This window comes from Solanum tuberosum, unplaced genomic scaffold (assembly GCF_000226075.1).
Source record: "Solanum tuberosum cultivar DM 1-3 516 R44 unplaced genomic scaffold, SolTub_3.0 scf00070, whole genome shotgun sequence".
Taxonomy (NCBI): Eukaryota; Viridiplantae; Streptophyta; class Magnoliopsida; order Solanales; family Solanaceae; genus Solanum; species Solanum tuberosum.
The window spans coordinates 923,205-944,365 of NW_006238996.1; the positions used below are offsets into that span (position 1 = coordinate 923,205).

The window sequence follows — 21,161 nt, forward strand, 5'->3', positions numbered from 1 at the left end:
AACAATCAGATTTCCATCTTCACTAATGAAAATTATAATTCTTGGCCATAGAGATTTCAAGAAACTAATTCAAGAATCTCAAGAAAGGTTTTCTTGATTGTTTACCGGTTTCAAGGCTTCTAATCAAGTTCTTCTTCAATATTCTTCAAGAATCTTGTTCTTCTAGGTATGTAAGGCTATCATAGTGTTGGACTAGTTCATCCTCACGCCCTACATCTACTTTCAGATCAGTAAAAGAGTAATCTAGGATACTTTTCCTAGATTTGAGTATTCTTGAGATAAGTTGATTTTTGAGTATTCTTGAGATAAGTTGATTTTGAGTTCTTGAATTCATGTTTATTTTAAAAGTTCTATTCCTAATTATCAAATATCTATATGGTTATTTAGATCCTTCATATCATGAATCATAACTCTTGAATTCATAATTCAAATTTAAGAGAGAGTTAAGAGTAGAGTTCAAGGAAGCCTTTGAGTTCAATTGTGAATCATTTGAGATCCATCATCGATTTGGGTTATGTTTTGAGTAAGTAAGTATGAGAATGAGAAGAGTCGTATACATGAGTTCCTTATTGATATTTTGACCCTTGAGTCGAATCGTTCATTCCCATAACTTCTGCATGAACTTCATAAGTTGAGTACCTTTAAGAGGAGTAGTATCTTCAAGTTCTAAGTATTGAGTTCCTAATCCCCTATGAGAATATATTTATAATCATCGCACTATTACATGTTACCCATGAAGTCCTTGAGTTGAATTGTTCATGCCCATAATTCCGCATGAACCCTATAAGTCGAACAGTCTTGAGATGAGAAGTATATTTGAGTCCTTGAGTTGAGTAGTTCATGTTCATAATTCCGCATGAACCCTCTGAGTTGAGCATTCTTGAAATGAGTAGTATTAGTGAAGTTCTTGAGTTCCAAGTATTGAGATCTATCTATGGTTATTGAAAACCTTACGTCGAGTCGTTCACATCCATAATTCGGCATGAACCATACTTTAAGAAGTCTTTTACAAATGTTTAAACTTTGTTTTAAGACTTAAGCTTTGAAATTGAATAAAGAGCAAGAGTAAAGTTCATTTTCTTTAAAAATGATATATGGGAACTAAGTATTCCCAAGAGTAAATGATTTCACATTTAAGATGAGAGGAAACTGAGATTTCCAAAAGAGTTTTGAGCAGTTTGAGTACCATCTCCTTTAAGAGAAATATTTTAGAGTAATTAGCTCAAATAAAAAAAAGTTATGTTTTTAAACATATGAGCAAAGGGTCAAACTTTTTAGATGAATCATTTTTGCATAGACTAGTAAATCCACTTGGTAATTCAGGTCCTATACCTTTGGTCGGGTATAGGATGCATTGTTAGCGTGCGGAAGATCGTTGTATCATTACAATAGCTCTTATGTCATGGTTGTTGGTTAGAGAAACTCCCACAACAGTATTTGCATGGTTCCTCAAGAGGTTCTGCTTAGTATGAATGGGGGTATGGGACTTCATTCATGCATTGCACAAGTAGACTTTTAGAGAGAGCATGGTATGTCTTTTATGAAATTATGATTATGAGTTAACATCATGTTTTAAACAGTTTTCCTTTTTTTTATATTGCACTTGTTTTAAACTGCTTTATATTGAAATGAGTTCAGTTATGTTGAGTTGAGTTGAGCCAGGTAAGTTTTTCAGTTTCTTTCAGATTCTTTCATGCTTATGTTATGCTTTAGAATTCCCCTTGCATGCTCGTACATTCCACGTACTGAGCCATTTGGCCTGCATCTTTTCATGATGCAGACACAGGTATTCGGGATCATCAACACGAGATTCGTTGATACATCCGGGAGTTCGAGTTAGCTATGGTGAGCCTCCTTATATCCGGAGGATTTTATTTACTTTTCAGTTTAGTCAGGATGTTGTGGGCCTTGTGCTGACTTTCATCTTTATCAGTTAGAGGCTTCATAGATAGTCAGTATAGTTGAGAAGTCTGTATTATTCATTTATTTTATTAAATGTTTTAAAGATTTAAGTTGCATATATTATGGCGAGTTCAATATATTATTTTTATTCTAAGTTGTTCATTTGAGTTAAAGTTTTGAAAAGTTGAGTTTATTGAATTTTATTCAGTTTTTAAGCCTTTGCATGCTTAAGTTAGTCATCCGCTTGTAGTCAGCCAGGATAAGGGTTCGCTTGGGGACCATCAATGGTTTTTGAGTGCCGTCCACGTCCAGGGTGTAGATTCGGGTCGTGACAGGAAAGCTTAGTCCCCGGTATATTGGCCTCTACAGAATATCGAAAATGGTATGTAATATAGCTTACAAATTGGAGCTACCACAAGAGTTAGCAGCGGTTCATCCAGTTTTTCACGTCTTCATGTTGAAGAAGTGCATGGGAGATCCTTCACTTATCATATCAACTGAAGATATTAGGATCAAGGATAGCCTATCCTATGAAGAGATTCTGGTTCAGATTTTAGATCGCCAAGTTCGCAAGTTGAGGACTAAGGAAGTAGCATCAGTCAAAGTCCTTTTGAGGAATCAATTTGTTAAGGAAGATACTTGGGAAGCTGAGGAAGATATGAAGAAGAGATATCCACATCTATTTGAAACTGGAGAAGTTCCAGACCAAGGTACTAATTCTATTCTTAGTACTCTTTCATTTATAAGTTACCATGTTGAAATTGCTTTGCTTGTTGGGTGTTTCAGTTGAATGTTAGATGTTACAACCTTAGCCTAGTTAGAGTAATCTCATTCGAGCATGAATGTTTCCAAGGGGGAGATATTGTAACATCTCGCCAATTTGAAATAACTAGGAAGAAGTTAGGAATTGGAAATAACCATTTTTGGAAAGAATATAAAAATCTGGAAATTTGTTAAGTATGTTAAGTTGAGTTTTTGGTCAACTTCAAACTACCATAAATCCTAGCTCATGATGAGTTAGGTGTGTTTCCAGATATCATAGGAAATATCTTGGAATGATCTTTCCAACGCCTCCAAGTTTGCATGATTCTGAGTTCGTATGAGTGAGATATGCCCATTCGAAGTTAGGCTGTTCAAATAAGGAAATGTCCAATCCGGATTTTAAAGGGTGTTTTGGTCTTTTCCATACCCTATTAATTTATTTCATTTTTGGTAATTAAGTTAGGGTCTAATCAGAATTAGACCAATTTGGAAAGGTTGAAGTTCACGCTAAGGCTTGGAGAAAAGAGGAGAAAGGAGAAGAAAAGTTCAAAGTTCGTCGATTTCTTAGAGATTTTCGTGTGGATTTCGCCAAGGATTTAATCCTACAATGTATGTGAAGCTTTCATAACATTGGGTTCGTTCACCCACGTGCCAAACATGTTTTAAATACATCTCCGTGTCGCGGACCTACCCTCAGACAGTGATTTTTTTTATCTTTTCTTATGTTTAGCTATCTAAAAACACTCCTAAACATCATGCGATCTTTCCTATCACAAATCACGATCCTTGAATCCATAATTCAATTCAAGGAAAGTTAAGAGTCAAGTTTAGAAGTTAAGAAGCAAGTCAAGAGAAGTTCATTAAAGTTTTTCAAAAGTCTTTCACAAACGTTTTAACTTTGTTCTAAGACTTTAAGTTTTAAGTTAAGCAAAGAGTAAAGAGTTGAGTTCATTTCTCCAAAAAATTATAAGGGAACTAAGTATTCCCAAGAGTTTAAAAATGTTTTCACATTTGAACAAGAAAGGGAACATCAATTCCAACAGAGCTTTTAAGCTAAGTATTGAGTAATTATCTCAAACCAAATAAAGAAGTTTGTTTTAAAAACATATGAGCTAAGTATATTTTTGGAGTAGTATTGAGCACCGATATGGGGGATGCGAGTTCATATTAACTCAAGTCTCCATAAACCATGTAGTCATCATGAGTAGTAAAGGATCATAATTTTTAGATGACTCCTTAAGATGCTTTAGCATAGACTAGTGGATCCACTTAGTTAAGGCGTTCTATATGACGGCAAAGTATAGGACAGCTCTAACAGCGTGGGCAAGACGATGTATCACCACTTAGGCGCATAGTGGTGGTTATCGGTTAGAGAAACTCTCATAGAAACTATATTACTTTATTATATGAGTAAAGTTGAGTTTGTTCTTGCATTTTCTTTAACGAACTAAGTTGTTTTCTACTGTTTTAAAGGCTTTATATATATTGCATGTGTTTTATTGCTTTATATTGAGTTAAGTTATTCAGGAGTTGAGTAAAGCCAAGGTAAGTGTTTCTTTCAGATTCTTTTCAAACTTAAGTTATGTTTAGCATTCCAACTCGCATACTCGTACATTCAATGTACTGATGTCAGTTTGGCTGCATCTTATTATGATGCAGACGCAGGTAACCAGGATCATCATCCAGCACATCGTTGATCCAGTTGAATACTCAAAGTCTGGTGGTGAGCCTCCTTGCTTTTCGGAGGATCCCTTTTATTGCTTTCAGTATTTAGTTCATTAGGATGTTGTGGGTCTTGTCCCGACATCCATCTCAGTTATTAAAGGCTTCATAGATACACAGACAGTGTGTTCATTTGTCTTTACTTTGTCATTGGCTTATGTTCAGATTTGAGTTGCCACTTTGGCTAAGTTAAATGTTTATTTCTAAAACATTATGAGTTAAGTTTGAGACAGTTGAGTTATCTTGCATTTGAGTTATTTTCTTAATGCTTAATGTCTTCCGCTGAGTAAGTAAGTCAGGCAAATGGTTTGCTTGGGGCCAGCAATGGTTCTCGAGTGTCAGCCACGTCCGGGGTGTAGGCTCGGGGTGTGACAATCACCACAGTGCATTAGGACTTAAACCCAATGTCTTACCCATATAAAGACACCTTTGGTCATAAATCAATGGGACTTGAACCCAACTTCTTATTATCATGGTGCACCGAGACTTTAACTCGATGTCTTACCCACTTGGTGCGGTGAAACTTGAATACACCGTCTTACCCTCAGTCAATGTCTTAATAAACCAAATGTATTACCAAAAAATAAATATTGAATACCATAAATATAATCTGAATTTGACTTAAACAAAACTAATTAATTAGAACAACATGTTTGAATCATGTAAAAGTCCCAAGTTAAAATGAATTAAAACCTTTTAACATTCTTTCTCAATATTGTTACGAAGATTTAACATAATTTACTAACCATTTTTAAAAATAACCACAAAAATAAATTTTGTTAGTACAAATAATATATTAATAACTCAACAAGTACATGTTTAGATAAAGAAAAATAAAGAGGTACAAAAGTAACCAATAATGATAATCCAATCAATATGTATATGTCACATAACTCAATAACTTATCTTTTAATAAAACAAGATCATAAAGAACAATTTCTTTATAAATTATTAACTTACAACACTAATTTTACTTTTTAAATATATAAGTGATCAAATTAAAAGTTTGTTCAAAGTAAAAACAACTTGCTGGACTCATATGATTTTGAGATGGTAAGAAAACTAATGATGCATAATCAAAAGTAAAATATAAAATAGATTATTTGCTAGACTCGTATGATTTTGAGATGGTAAGAAAACTAATGATGCATAATCAAAAGTAAAATATAAAATAGATTATATAGTAATTTACCTTGTTTCTAAGAGAAAAATAAACACAAATATTTTTACCTTCTTTATGTTTACTTTGCTTCAATCCTTCAATAGTAGAACATTCGTGCTGATAACGTGTTGTAAAACTAAAGCAAATTAAGATAAGAAATATAGAAGATAAAAATAATAGAAATATAGAGACAAGATATGAGAGTTTTTCTTATTCTTCAAAGTATTCAAATCTTCACCAAATTTTCAAGTGTATACAATATGAACCCTTATGCCTCTATTTATAGTGTAACATAGAGACATACAAAAGGTTAGTCATAAACATGACATTAACATGAATATAATGGGGGGAGGTTATGGAAGTGAAAATTTACAAGAATAATGGTTATAAAAGGTGGAGGTTATGGAGGTTATGATTATCTTCATAATGGAGGAAAGTAATGGAGTAACTTCTTGATGTAGTGGACATCCACATTATATTATTTTATAACAGTAATCATGATTATTTCTTTCTTATTTACTAACTTTATAGTTAAAAACAAACGTGTTGGTGACATCTTGATTTTGTATTGAATTAGTATTTCAAAATTTATGTTTTACTAAATGCTTTTTGGGATTAATATTTTTTTAATATAATTATTTTGTGCAAGTAAAAATACATTTAAACATAGACCCAATGACGTGACACTCTCTAAAACTTAAAATATTATTAAGCTTTCTTGGTAGGTTTTAAGACCTTTATCCTAACTTTATTTAAAAGTCTGAAAATTAAGGCAACTACAAATCCGTAGAAATGGCATGATCAAGTGCCCACATTGAAAGATCATTACTCTTCATTATTTTTATAACTTCAACGTTTTCTTTTCTTAAAATATTTATTTATGATGAGGTCTTTTCTTTCATTTTTAAGTATTAACTCTCATTATTTATTCAAACAATTATAACTTATATCGTATTTAAACTCATTAAACCTTTTAACTATCAATACTACATTTAACTCATTATAAATTTTGTTCGCCTTAAATGATGTGACATGCTTAGAAAACAAAAAGGAGGATAATTTTTCACATTTCATCTTCTATATAACTTTGTAACTTGTTTCTTCATTATCCAACCTCTTAGATAGTAAAAAAAGGGTAGAATTTCAGAATTCATTAACTAATTAAATGTAGACAAATTAATTGATAGTATGTGTAAATGAAGCCCAAACAACACCAATAAAAAAACAATATAAAAATAAATAAAGAATTTTCATTTCCCCATGAAGGTTTTTGGTTATAAAATATTGTCTAATTTAAGTAAATAAATAACAAATATTGTTTTCAATTAAATACTTAATTTTTTTCCTATGAATCTAGAAAGCTTTTGTTAATTTTCGTTTCATAAACCTAAAAGTCTTTATATTTAATTTGTACGTAAGAGGAAAAAATTCACTTGAATGCTACAGAGGACGTCAATCAAGACAATTCTAATGAAAAAAAATTACATTTGTAATATATATATATATATATATATATAACCATTCACAGGATCTTTGAAGACTAGCGGTAATTCGCGCGGTCAACTTTAATCTAGTTTAGCATTCAAATTCAATGACTAAATCCGAATTGAAATATATACAAATTTTTATATAGTTTGATGATTGTATGGAAGGATCTATTCTTTTACCCGAGCAAAGGGCCTGTCAAGATTTAATACGTATTTTTATTGAGCCCATGTGTCTAGCAGTTCTAACCGGGTATAGGCGCCCTTTTTCAACTCCTTAACGGGCTTAGAACCACGGCTGGCTAGACGAAGTCACATAAACAAAGCCAATAAAAATAGTATCGAATCTGACTGTACCACCATCTTGGAACCAAATCAAGAAACCATATATAAATTTATTTATATTTTGATAAAGTCTAGATCTTTCACAGTAAATACAAAAGAGAAGTTAGTTATCCGACATAGATATGAATCTTTTAGCCGGACATAATCACGGCTTAGATCAGAGAACTACTAAAAGAAGAAATCAAAAAGAAAAAATATAATACCTTGTACAGATGGCCAACTGCAAGGCCTATGAGCAAATTATACAAGTTTTATTAACCTCCAGCCAGTATCCGGTGAACTGAAAACTTTACAAATTGAGAGGGGATAAGAGTTTGGAAAATACTCCAACTTTGGTCGAATTTGTTGTTGCGATACTAAACTTTCATAAGGACCTATTACCTCCCCAGACTATTTAATACCGTATTTTTTATCCCCTGAATTATTTAATAATGTATTTTAAAGGTATATATGTGTCCACTTGGACACATTACTATTTATAATTTTACATTATTTTTTATGTCCACGTGGGCAAATATATATGTTTAAAATACGGTATTAAATAGTCTAGGGAGGTAATAGGTGCTCATGAAAGTTTAGTATTGCAACAGCAAATCCGATCAAAGTTGGGATATTTTTCAGACCCTTATCCCAATTGAGAGCTTTACAATTAGAGAGAGAAAGTAGAGAGAGGGAGCTTTAAAAAAAAAAAAAAAAAAAAAAAAAAAAAAATATATATATATATATGAGAGAGAGAGAGAGAGATTAGTTGTAAGCAAGCAATACTAGTTAAAAATCAAATATGTAATACTACAATTAATTTGGGAATTTGAGCAAAAGAAGCGAAGCAAAATCCCTTTTAACAAAGGACCAAAGTGAAAAACTAAAGGTGCATTTATATATGGAAAAATTGTATAAAATAGAAAATTATTAATTCAAATTAAATGATATAATCATAGTTTGATTTACTAGTAACTCGTAGCAAACAGTTGTCATTCGCCTCTCTCCCCAGCGAATCTCACTCGCCACTCTCCCTCACCTCTCTCACTTTATACAAACACAAATGTATGAAATTGTGTTTGTGTGTGTAAAGCGAGAGAAAACTGTATATACAAATACAAATACATATATTTTCGTCCTATACACTTGTGATTATACAAATACATGTTCCCCTACCAGTTCTCTTTTGCCTTTTTCTCTTTCTCGCTTTATACAAACACAAATTACAATGTATAATTTGTGTTGAATAAAGCGAGAGAGAGAGAGAGATTTGATATACAATGTTTTATTTTGATTCAATTGTATACAAATTCAAATTTTATGCAGATATATATAAACACATAAAATTGAATTGAGAGGCTGCCAACGATTTATACAAACGAGTGGTTGTCAACGATTTATACTGTCGTGTCGTAATTTGACTATCTCTAGAAAAATCACTTTTTTGAAATTTTCTAAGTATGAAACAATTCGAGAAAAATACTTAGAAAAGAGTCGCCACTTAATTTTTTAAAGAAATTAAGAAAACTTATAATTCCCAAAGATTTAAACGGAAAAAAATCATTTGAAAATACCAAAAGAAGGTTCGGGGTTCAATTTACACTTCGAGAAGGGTTTAAGCATTCGAAGTGCCCGCTAACATGCGGTTGACCTGCGACTTGACTAAAATATATTTGACTATTTTTTTTAAAAATAAAATAAAATAATTTAACATAAAAATAATAATAACTTATAATATATTTGATTAAGAAAATAATTAAATAAATGACGCATTTTATTTCTTTTTTTTTTTAGAGGAAGGGATCCAAAACAAAACATTTGAGTTAAGGTGCGAATGGATAGAATTCTAACAAAGCTAGATTAATTAGAAATTATTTGATAAACTTTTGGAATAATAATTTAAACCAAATTAATTAAAGCATGAAAATCATTTTAAATTAATTGAAGAATAAAAGCTTTAACTAACATTTTTTGAGAAAATGACTAAGTAAGTATTTAATAATAATTTACATTATTAGATTAATTTTGAGAAAATAGTTAAACAAAGAGCAATTTTATTTTTTAAGAAAATGGGACCTTATTTGAAATATTTGAATTAGAGACAAGTAACTAGAATTTTAACGAAACAAAATGAGTTGGTTTTTATTTGAGTCATTTTTGGTTTATGAAAAAAAATAAAACTATTTTAAACTAATAAAAGAAAAAAAAAACAAAGTTTTGACTAAAGATTATAAATGACAATACAAAAATTGATAAAATGAGATTTGTTAGAAACAAAAACAACCCAGAGAAATAGCTCGTCTTTTTGGGGGATCCAACTAAGTTGATTTTACGATTATAAAGTTAGAGTCAAACAACAAACAATAAATAAATCAACAATTAAATAATTAGCGAGTAAGGGAGAAATTTGAATTTGGGCCCCCTTTTGGGCCAATTTTGCTGCTGTTTTTCGAGTTTAACACAATTCCCGTTTTTGGTATACAGCTGATGTATATCAGTGTATATCAGCATGTATATCAGCCCTTTTTATGTATTTCTTGCTTCCAAACACATGTATTTCCTCTCAGCCCTGTATTTTCACACTTTTCGACCTGTATAGTGAGTGTATACTGCTGTATACAGCCCACCTTTTGAGCCTTTGGAGGCTCATGTTTCAATTTCCAGCCAACATCTTGCCTTCAAGGACCTGTTCGTCGGCTATTTTGGACTCGATAGAAAATATAGAATTGGGCCTGTAGGGCCCAATCCACGAAATGCCAAAGAGAGGGAGTCTTCCAAGACTCAGGAAGAGGCATTCGTGTATAGAAAAGAGTTTAAAAAAAAGAAGATAAAAATTAGAGATTGAAGCATACTTTAAAATTCTATAATATAACTAAAGCATATAAAATTAAAATAATATAAAAACACATGTGATTAGTTCACTATGCCAATGTATGCAAAGATGACAAAGAAAAAAAAATACAATATTTGAAGAACCTTCACTTGAAATTAAACCAACCCCCACATGATAAAATAGGATAGTAGATGATAATAATTATAGATAAGCAAGTAGGCTAGGAATGTTCAAATGAATAATGAGTTTCTGCCTAATTATCTAGATGAAGATGGCTGATAAAGAAACAACTATTACAATAAAAAAATGGACCAAACTATTGGAATCAGTGTCATTAAAACTTTAAAAAAAATGCCACATAAAACTAAGCAAAGGCAATAATAAACACGTATACTAACAAAAAGGACTTGAGCATTTGACCATGAATCAAACAATAGGCATGAGAAAAAATCGATATCACTTAAACTCCCACTCAAAATGGAGGAATAACATCAACTTACGCAAAGCTCAAAGAGGCATGACTAACCTTGACATTTAGTCACTAAACATTAAAATTCAAAGCAACCAAATCAATTTTGGTGAAGCAAAATACATAAGACCAATTCTATGAAATTAACTCATTTTTTCAAGTGCTATGGACAGCATGAAGTTTTAAAGTGATGACATTAGAGAACAAAATGACCATTTAAATAATGAATTGACATGGTAACTAGCAATATGCATTACAGTGATCATAAGCAATCATAACTTAATTACAAATGGCTATAGTGAACAAAGTCTTTGGTGAAAATTTAACTAAGGAGAACCAACATGGAAACCTACATATATTACTAGCATATTTATAAACTAGAGAGGACGATGCAACAAGTCAAAGAAAAACAATTAGGACCCACCAATGACTCCCAAATTCTATTAAAGAAAACACATTACAGAAGAGCACAACAAAAAATTAAAAAAAATGGGCAGATGAACAGATGTCTTCCACTAGTTGAAAATAGTATCGTTGGATTAAGAAACGCGATATAGGTAGTCAAGGAAATTTGAACCTTAAGAAGTAGGCAACAACTCATGGAAAGGTCTCTAACATGTTATTCAAAACAGTGCAACAGCAAAGAGATCAAGAAAACAAAGAAAGCTAAACCATTAGCATACGAACGCCATTTACACCGCATATGATTTGCCGTATTAATTAATAAAGAGATCTTAAACCTATATGGATAACTATTCTAACAGTAACAAACAATTCCAACCAAACTAAAATTTTCCTCAAACTTCGAACTTAAAGCTACTAACTACGGAATACCAAAAGAGTAAACACACAATCAAACTAACAACAAAAAGGACATTTTAACAAGTATCACCCAGAAGTGCATAGATCATGGAAACATGCCATTGAACACTGAAATCTAGAGGGAAAAAACCGAGCTTAATCAAACAGTTCTAGGCATAAATCAAACACAGAAGACACAATTTATGCCTTAACAATTAAAGCATCGACTCCAAACCCAAACGACCAATTAACAAACATCAACAGTCGATCAAGGAAGAACATGAGCAAAAAATAATAAAAAAAAAATATATAGCTTAAAGAAGATCAATAACACAACGTATTTCATCAGCAAGAAGAGTAACACTTAGCAAAGGGAAAGGGATATTACCTTTTTCGGGGAAGCAACTGGGACAGACGAACAGAGGCGGCGATCTTCACCACGAGAACTCGGTTACAAATGATGGTCAAGAGATCTAGGCAGAAAATGGAACCCAAACGTCGAAAACTATTGTATTCCCCTGCTTTCGAAGTATCTTTTTATGTCTTTTTGAACACTAGTCCTCAAGTATATATCTATATATTTTTTTTAAAAAACCCCCCCTCTCCACAGTGAATAAGAAGAGGTTTATATAGATGGAAAAAAAAAAAAAAAAGGGGTTCGTTCTTGGGGGAAAGGGACGAAAGTTCAAGTGAGAACGAGGGTAGAATCGAAATTCTCCCACTCTATCCTCAATTCAAAATTTCCCAAGAACCAAAGAGTTGCTCGTTTGTACAAGAAATCAACCCAAATCCCACAAAATCCGGACGACAGGAAGGGTGGGCAGCTGTTGCAGAGAAAGGATGTGGGAGCTGCTGGAATGGTTTGGTGAGGGCAGCTATTGTTGACGTTTGCAAGCTGTTGTTGACACTTCTGGGTTTTTCAGTGCATTCACGTGCTGGTGAAGAAGAAAGAGAACGCAGTGGTCATTTTGTTTGGGCTGCTGTTCATATGTTTGGATCATTGTAATGTATGCAGAATATTGTTGGAATGGGTTTCTTTAGGTGGGCTGCTGAGTGGGCTTTGAGAATGGAGTGGAATTTGGGCCAAATTTGATCTTAAATTTGGCCCAATCAAGGAGCAAAGTTTGGTTATATTTGGATTTTAAGAAATAAACAAATGGATCTCAAACTTGGCCAATGGGAATTAAGTAGTTTGCCAAATTAAATTAAATTGGTGAATTCGGTTAAAACTAAATAAGATGAATTAACATAAATTAATTAATGAACTTCTTAATCTTAATGAAGTAAAAAATAATTAACTTAATTATAAACTAATTAATTCAATTACAAAACTAATTAACTCGAAATTATAACTATAACTTAAAGTAAATTAATAAAATATTTAACTAAAATGTAAAATCTTTTGTGATGATTTTCAAATATTTATAAAAAACCGTGATTGTGAAAATATACATATCTATTATTTAAAATGATAAAATTACTCTAAAAACAACTTGAAAGTATTTTGAATTTCATAAGATTCATTAATTCAAAATTACAACCATCACTAATAAAATATAAAAAATAAAAATATTTTTGAGAGGATTTTTGAAAAATCATAAAATATACTAATTATATACATGATTATGTAAAACGTATATATTATCTAAAAATTATGAAAAGTGACAAAACTATTAAAAATCTTGCAAACTATATTATTATTATTTTTGGAAATTTTATAAAACTAATTATTTTAAATCGTTTGAAATTGGAGAAGCTCGAAATGATTAATTTATATTGTGAAGGGTCAAAATTGGGTGTCAACATATACAAATGAGAGGCTGTCAACGATTTATACAAATGAGAGGCTGCTAGCGATTTATACAAATCTAATGCTCCATAGCAAACATAAAGTTTGTTATGGAGCGCAATTATACAAACTATAGCTATAACATACAAATATGATTTTTTATGTTTGCTAAACCTAAAATTTACTCATTATTTATTTAGGGCCTATTTGGAAAGCCGACCCTATAATTGGATTTGGTGTAATTGGTGTTATTACATTGTTTGTTCTGTTTGGTAGTGCATGTAATTACCTGGTCAGCAAGTAATTGGGTGTAATTGATAGGGTGAAATTACACACTCCAATTCACAGGGGGAGAGTGTGAATTGTTGGCAATTCCATGGTGTAATTACAAGTTGATTACTTTTTTATTTCTTTCTTTTATTTTTGTTTTAATTTTTTTCTTTTTAATGTATTTTTTATTTTTATTTTTATTATCCTAATTTTTTTTAAAAAATATTTTTTTATATCATTCATATTTCATCTCCTTCTTATTCTCAACTTTTACTTCATGTGATTCCATGCAATTTTTTCTATCTTCTAAAAAATTCATTAATATAATTTTGTTAGTATTCTAATTTTTGAATTAATATAGAATTCATTGTTGAATGAAGTTATGGACTTACGTTTTCCTTTTCTTTTAAATCATATTTATGTATCTATGTTGAAATTTGACATAAGAGTATTATGTTAAATTTTTTGTTTTGAATTTAGAACTTATGTTATATTTTTAATTTTATTTATTTTAGCAGTATTGACTCAATATTTTACATTACAAGCTATTTTTTTAAGTTAAACTTAATAGATTATCTTTATGTCAAATGTTTTATAATTTTATGATATTGTATTTATAATATTAATCTTTTTGTCAAACATGCATTTCATCATATTCATAGAAATTATGTACTTTTAGTTTTTATGATTAATTTAATTAAAATATACTAAACTGAAAAATATAAATCAATTATTTTTATAATATTACTTAAAAACATATGTTTATTAATTAATATATTTTCAAGAGACAATATATATCTTAAATATTTAATTTAATATCATTTATAAAGCCCCTTATTTATCTAATATAAATTTTTTGTGTTAAATAGTTAATTTTTATTTTTAAAATTTAATATAACCTTATGATTTTTAGGTTATGTAATTATTAGGCTGGTAATTACTACCTAATTACACCAATTTCAATTAGTTGATGACTTTGTAAACAAACCCTTAGAGATAAATAAGAAAAAAGAATTAGGTCAGGTTTATTAGAGGATGAAAAAGAAGAATGTGAAAGAGGCAATTCATGTTGGAATTTGAGCAGCCGCATAAGTTGTTTGTTTAAAGAAGAATATATAATGCTCCATTTACGTGCATGTTCGTGCCAATTCCCCTCAGTTACAAAGGGTATGTACGTTATATCATATTCATATATGTGTAGATCTATTATTTTATATATATGTAGGGGACTAACAGTTGATGTATAGGAATTGAAGTTTCAAATGGTAGAATATTTCCCCAAAGGAAGTTGTGTTTTCCAAGGCAGAAATGGAGTAGTGTATCAAAAAGGTACATAATTGCAGCACAATGTGAAATGGATGGTTTATGGAGGACGCAACTCAATGCATTCTATCAATTTTCTCGCCCACACACTATATTTGGAACTGTGAGTAAATTCTTTCTCTGTTATTTCTTCCATTTTCATTGTTGCTTGCTACTCATCTTCTTATTTCCCAGATCATAGGGATTACTTCAGTCTCTATTCTACCAATTAAATCCTTAGCAGATATTTCTCCCACATTTTTTCTGGGACTATTAAAGGTAAAATTCAACACATCGAAAAATGTCCTTCCTTTGGTATATATATGTATTCTTGTTTGTGTAACGTTTTAATTTAATTTGTTTCTTCTCGTATAGGCATTAATTCCATCACTGTTAATGAACGTTTATGTGGTTGGGTTAAATCAACTGTTTGATGTCGAAATAGACAAGGTAATTTATGTTTTATAATAACCACATCCACTACTGATTTATTTATATGTCTCTGGGTTTGTGATTTATAGATGTGAGATTTTCTCGTTCGTTGCCCAAAACAGACAATGTAATAATACTAGTGAATTGATTGGATTGTTACATTTCCCTCTTTTTCATGTCAGGTGAACAAACCAAGTCTGCCACTGGCTTCTGGAGAAATTTCAATGAAACGAGGCATCACAATAGTTATCACCTCCCTACTCATGGTTTGCAATTTCTTCCTTGTTCTATTTACTTTGAATCTCTCGTGTTGAATTATAGTAATCTATTGTACAAATAAGATCTTGTTCCTTGCTCCAAATTAAATGTATTTGTTAACTTAAACACAAGTCCAAAAAGTAAACATTAATATATTTGCATGTATTTGGTCTTTTTTGTCCTTGTACCAAGTTTTCTACTTGTAAATCCTAATAGTTAAGTAATATATTTGCAGAGTTTTTGTATGGGAATTAAGTTTCAATCTCCACCATTGTTAGCTGCTCTCATTGTTAGCTTTCTTCTTGGAAGTGCATATTCTATAGAGGTAACTCTTTTCCGTCTCTCATTTGATTATTTTTAACAACTTATTCGTATCATTTCTAACTGAATCCACTGTTTTAAAGTTACCTTTTCTTAGATGGAAAAGAAATGCATCCCTGGCTGCAATATGCATCATGGTTGTGAGGGCTATCATTGTTCAGTTTGCTTTTTTTGCACATATACAGGTAGGTACCTAGCTATATAGTATGTCCTTATTTACCGATCGACCATTAACTTTTGTGAAAATTTATACTAGTATTTTATTTTTCTGTAGAAATATGTGCTGGTGAGGCCTATTCTCTATACAAGATCTCTGTTTTTTGCTGTCACATTTATGTGCATCTTCACTGCTGTCATTGCCCTGTTTAAGGTAATCTTAATTTCAAACTATATATATTTGGGCTAGTTAAACCAAATAATCTTTCAATTAAAGCTTTGTGACTTTGACAGGATATTCCTGATGTCAACGGTGATAGAAATTTTGGCATCCAATCTTTCAGTGTCAGCCTTGGACAAGAACGAGTTAGTCAAATTTACTCAAGCTCCATTATATTGCAACTAGTTGTATGTTTCTGAGTAATCTATCTCAGACACAGGTTTGCAAATCCACGCTAAACAACAAAAATAAAAGAATAACAACTACACCAAATACTTGTTACTGTGGAGAAATATAAGCTAACTCGTAATGGGCAAAATATCAGTCAACCATAAACTTTACTACAAACTTAAAAGAAACGGCCTTCTTTTATTTCACTATGATATTACTGTTATGAACCAAGTCCAACCCAATATCGATATTAAGGTCACACAAGTAGTTATTGGGCTGACAAGAGCTATTGGGCCGAAAGCAAGCAATAGGTCCAGTTTTATTTGGGATCCAGGCCCATTTACACTTTGTTAAAAAGGACTAGGAGTTAGAAGAATGGGGATGAAAAACTATTATGTGAAGCTTTGGCTTTCTGATCCTCTCATCTCCTTTCTATGGTCTTGTATCTCATCCCTTTCTGGTTACTTCTTTCTCGATTTATCTCTCCTTAGTTAGTGTATTATTACTTTGTTGTGCGTATTCTACATTATAACTTGTATTCAGTGATTAATATATATAAGAGTGCTTCTGCTGGAATTGAGTTTGTTACATTGGTGCTTTCATCGACGTACTCTAATGGAAGTGGTGGTTTTAGATCGATTTAGTGGCAACACTGATCCAGAGGACTGGATCTATAGGGCGGAGCGGTACTTTACTTTTCTAGGCTTCTGCGAGGAACAGTGGCTGCCTCTTCCTTCCTTCTATCTTGATGGTGAGGCCCTTGAGTGGTTTCGTTGGATGTTTCGCAACAAACAATTTTTTGATTGGAATCATTTTAAGAAGAAGTTAGCCCTGCATTTTTGGAAACGAACCGATGCAATTTCTGCGAGGAACAGTGGTTGCCTCTTCCTTCCTTCTATCTTGATGGTGAGGCCCTTGAGTGGTTTCGTTGGATGTTTCGCAACAAACAATTTTTTGATTGGAATCATTTTAAGAAGAAGTTAGCCTTGCGTTTTTGGAAACGAACCGATGCAAAGTCTTTTGTGGTGGACACTCAAATTACCAGAATTCTTGCTTTGCTACAGAATCTGGAGGACAAATGTTCATTTATATCTCCACAAAGTGCTAGTAGAAGATGCCGGGATTAGTGCTGCTACAGTCGTTAGCAGAGAGATTTCTTCTCCTTCGGCCGAAGAAAACTCAAACTGTGTTGATAATGTTGAGAGTCATCCAGAGTTGTTTGGCACTTTTATTGTTGAACATTCAAGTCATGTGGACAATCTGTTCGACGAAATGCCTACCAGAGTTTTCACTAAAGAAGTACAGGAAACTTCTTCCGATTTGGAAGATTTTCAGCCACTCAAGTCTCTCAACGAATTTTTTCATACTTGCTGCCCCATGGTAGTCGCAGAGGTGCAAACCGAGACTCCAATCAAAATGCTTGATGAAGAATCTCCAGGCCCTGAACGCAGCAAAGTCCAAGTGTTCGAAGAATGTTCCCGAAGAGATATGTCAAAGAGGTACAGTACTACTGCTACTTCGCTGGATCTTAGCTCTAGTAAACATAAAATTGCATTTGAGACATTTGGTGACAAATATCTTCTGAAGTTTTCCTTGGAGCCTGAGACAATTAATGATCTATATCTCGATAGTTTTTTTCTAAACATTGAGGATAACATTCCACCAAGGACCATACCTTCGAATGAAATGATGCTTGTTGTGGAGCGTGGAATAACTACAGATGGATTCAATGCTTACAATATCTTGTGTCAATTTTCATTTAATCCTAATGTGAATTCCTCTTTTGTCTTTGTTCATGGAACTGCGACGAATGTTTGTGTATGGGATCCGGGAATAAGTTCTAACTCCATGGATCCAACGAGTTGTACAGATATAACGAACGTGGATCTATTACAGTCCTTGGGATATACTAACATGTTTTGTTTCATTGCTTATGCTAATTCTCCAACTCAAGTGTGGGATCCCGGACAACAAAGTTTTGGTTAGTGGGCTGTTGCAGATGAGATGGTAATGATGGAATCGGAAGTACATGATACATCCTCTAAGGTGAATCGTGTGTTTGATGATCGTTTCGTGAGAGTTGCATCACGGGAGATCCAACCAATTGCACCTTTGGATATTATACGTCTTCCCAAGTTATTTCGATTCCTACAACGACTATTAGCGCAACTCACAGGAGGGCTACAAGGCTGCATCAAGTCCACGATGAACTTGATTGAGCATGAGTTACATAATTTCTCTACGCTTGAGGAGATCATGATTTTTTTTGGCGCTGAGGGTGTACTAGCTAGTTATGCTACAGGTCCCGACCTTGAATTTGAGCATATTCTTGTTGGATATGGTGCTGATGGATTCATTATTTTGATAATGCGTGACGCTTTGGATTTGGGTGATAAAATTATTGACTTCCCTCCCAATTTTTCACTGTATGAATTTACAGCATTCCAAGCTTGTGAAAATAATCATTGGAGTTTGTCTATGATTTATAGTGAGGTTGAGTTGGTTAAAGATGCTTCAATTGTTGATGATTATATTGTTCACAAGTCGATGCTCGTTGAGAGTAAAAACACTTCTATCTTGGTTAGTTGTGGAAAGTTTAAACCTATAATGAGGCTTATGTGCTATCTTGCCTATTTCGGGGGTCATAGATGTGTTGAAGAATGCACTGTAGCAAAACAGATTCAGCTTGCAAAGCTTGGAAAAGCATCTGGTGCAGCCATGAGAACCTCTATCCTTGCAAGGTCTCAAGCTTTCCTTGTTATAATTCTTGAACAGATCCATCAATGTTTCTCCCTTCTATGTGAAACACCCATGGAGGTAAACAAGAAGTGTAGATTGAGGGATCCCGAATCATCTTTCTATCTTAAACAGTCTTATTGCTATGTAATAGCAAAGTACTACTAATGCTCATGACTATATTAATATAAAGAATGTATTGGGAAGTATTAGGCTTAGCAAGAAAGAGCAGATGACAATTCTTAGAATTATGGCTTCTATTATGGTACTTGGTAATATGGAATGCTCTAAAGGCAATGAAATTGTTTCCTCTATTCTGGAAGTTGACAGTATTTGGTTTCAACTTCACACCACTATTGCAGCGCTCTACACACACTCAAGTCTTGAAAGATTCCACATTATACTATCCGTGTGGCTTTACTCGAACCTTGAGGACAAGGTTCTTATTGAGGACGAGAGTATTGTTATGAACCAAGTCCAACCCAATATCGATATTAAGGTCACACAAGTAGTTATTGGGCTGACAAGAGCTATTGGGCCGAAAGCAAGCAATAGGTCCAGTTTTATTTGGGATCCAGGCCCATTTACACTTTGTTAAAAAGGACTAGGAGTTAGAAGAATGGGGATGAAAACTATTATGTGAAGCTTTGGCTTTCTGATCCTCTCATCTCCCTTCTATGGTCTTGTATCTCATCCCTTTCTGGTTACTTCTTTCTCGGTTTATCTCTCCTTAGTTAGTGTATTATTACTTGTTGTGCGTATTATACGTTGTAATTTGAATCCAATATATATTACATTTTGTGTTGGGAATCGAGTTTGTTACATTGGTGCTTTCATCGACGGACTCTAATCGAAGTGGTGGTTTTAGATCGATTTAGTGGCAATACCCATTCTCTACTTCCTCGTAGACTATATATAGGATTATTCTCTCTACTCTCTATTTGTCTGACTCAAAATCCACAAGATGTACATACATTCCATTCCCTGTATAACTCTTTTCATCTCCATAATTTTTGAAGGATACTTTGGTTTTAAGAAGTTGCTCAAGAAGTTGTGGCTCTTCTTCATATGCTTGTAAAGAATCTTCTAGCTGCTCCACCATAGTAGAGTCTAAATATTTAACTCCTCAATGACATGTACACATCACATAATCAAATTTAGATAGTAAAGAATAAAACACACGCACATTGTCTACCTCTTTCCCATACCTTCTTAATTGATTCACACATTATCCATCATTGTTGATCAGAAGTTCAAAATTTCAAAATTAGCCCTTAAGAATTTAAAATTTCTGTTTTGTCAACTTTTTAAAGAGAATTTTGTAAAATTTCTCTATCTTCCTTTGAGGTGATTGCACCAATCATCTTCTCAAATATCTCATCATTCAAACAGGTGTTTTGGTTATGTATAAGCATGCTTGTAGCTGCATATGCAGCTGCTATGGTGATTGGAGCTACTACTACTACTACTCTTTCCAACAAAGTTGTTACTGTACGTACGTTTACATTTTTTTTTTCCCTTGATATATACATTGTTTTACTATTAACTCATGAACACGTATGGCAGGTTTTGGGGCATTTATTACTTGCTTGTTTTTTATTATTTAAAGCTCAATCGGTCGATATATCAAGTCAAGTATCAATAACTTCTTTTTATATGTTTATATGGAAGGTGACTTTCTCTCTTTCAATTTTATTTTGCTTTCTTTTTCTACTCCTATTTTTTTTTTTCAATAAAAGTAAAACTTCAATTTATTTATTTTCAAAATCTAAAACTTAGTTTTTTTTTTTTTTTAATGCCTGCAGCTTTTCTATGCGGAATACCTTCTGATTCCCTTTGTTCGTTAAGGTGGCAGATTAAAAATGCATGGGTAATTAAAAGTTCTTTCAATTGCTAGGGAAATGTAGCTCAATTAGAATGTGATTTGCTTTATTAAATTTTAAGTCTTAATTGTCCTAATTTCGATTTAGTAAAAACTCAAGTGTGTCCAAATACACTGGTTAGAATTACATCTCCCTTTTTTTGTTTTGACTAGTTTTGAGATACG

At 32.4% G+C, this 21,161-nt stretch overlaps 1 protein-coding gene across 1 annotated transcript; it reads left to right on the top strand.

Annotated features, from left to right (window-relative positions):
- The first annotated feature begins 14,872 nt into the window (after nt 1-14,872).
- On the top strand, nt 14,873-20,961 carry LOC102585030 (homogentisate geranylgeranyltransferase-like). The gene is made up of 11 exons (XM_006345596.1): nt 14,873-14,944; nt 15,016-15,099; nt 15,196-15,270; nt 15,435-15,518; nt 15,746-15,835; nt 15,915-16,016; nt 16,106-16,201; nt 16,282-16,353; nt 20,507-20,605; nt 20,681-20,785; nt 20,920-20,961. Exons 1-11 carry the CDS (start codon nt 14,873-14,875, stop codon nt 20,959-20,961), a joined length of 921 nt encoding a protein of 306 aa, XP_006345658.1.
- The last annotated feature ends 200 nt before the right edge of the window (nt 20,962-21,161 follow it).

Coding starts and splice junctions, on each gene's coding strand:
- LOC102585030 (XM_006345596.1), top strand. CDS start 14,873: ATGGATGGTTTATGGAGGACGCAACTCAATGCATTCTATCAATTTTCT. Junction 15,100..15,195: donor TTTTTCTGGGACTATTAAAG/GTAAAATTCAAC, acceptor CTTCTCGTATAG/GCATTAATTCCATCACTGTT. Junction 16,202..16,281: donor CTGTCATTGCCCTGTTTAAG/GTAATCTTAATT, acceptor TGACTTTGACAG/GATATTCCTGATGTCAACGG.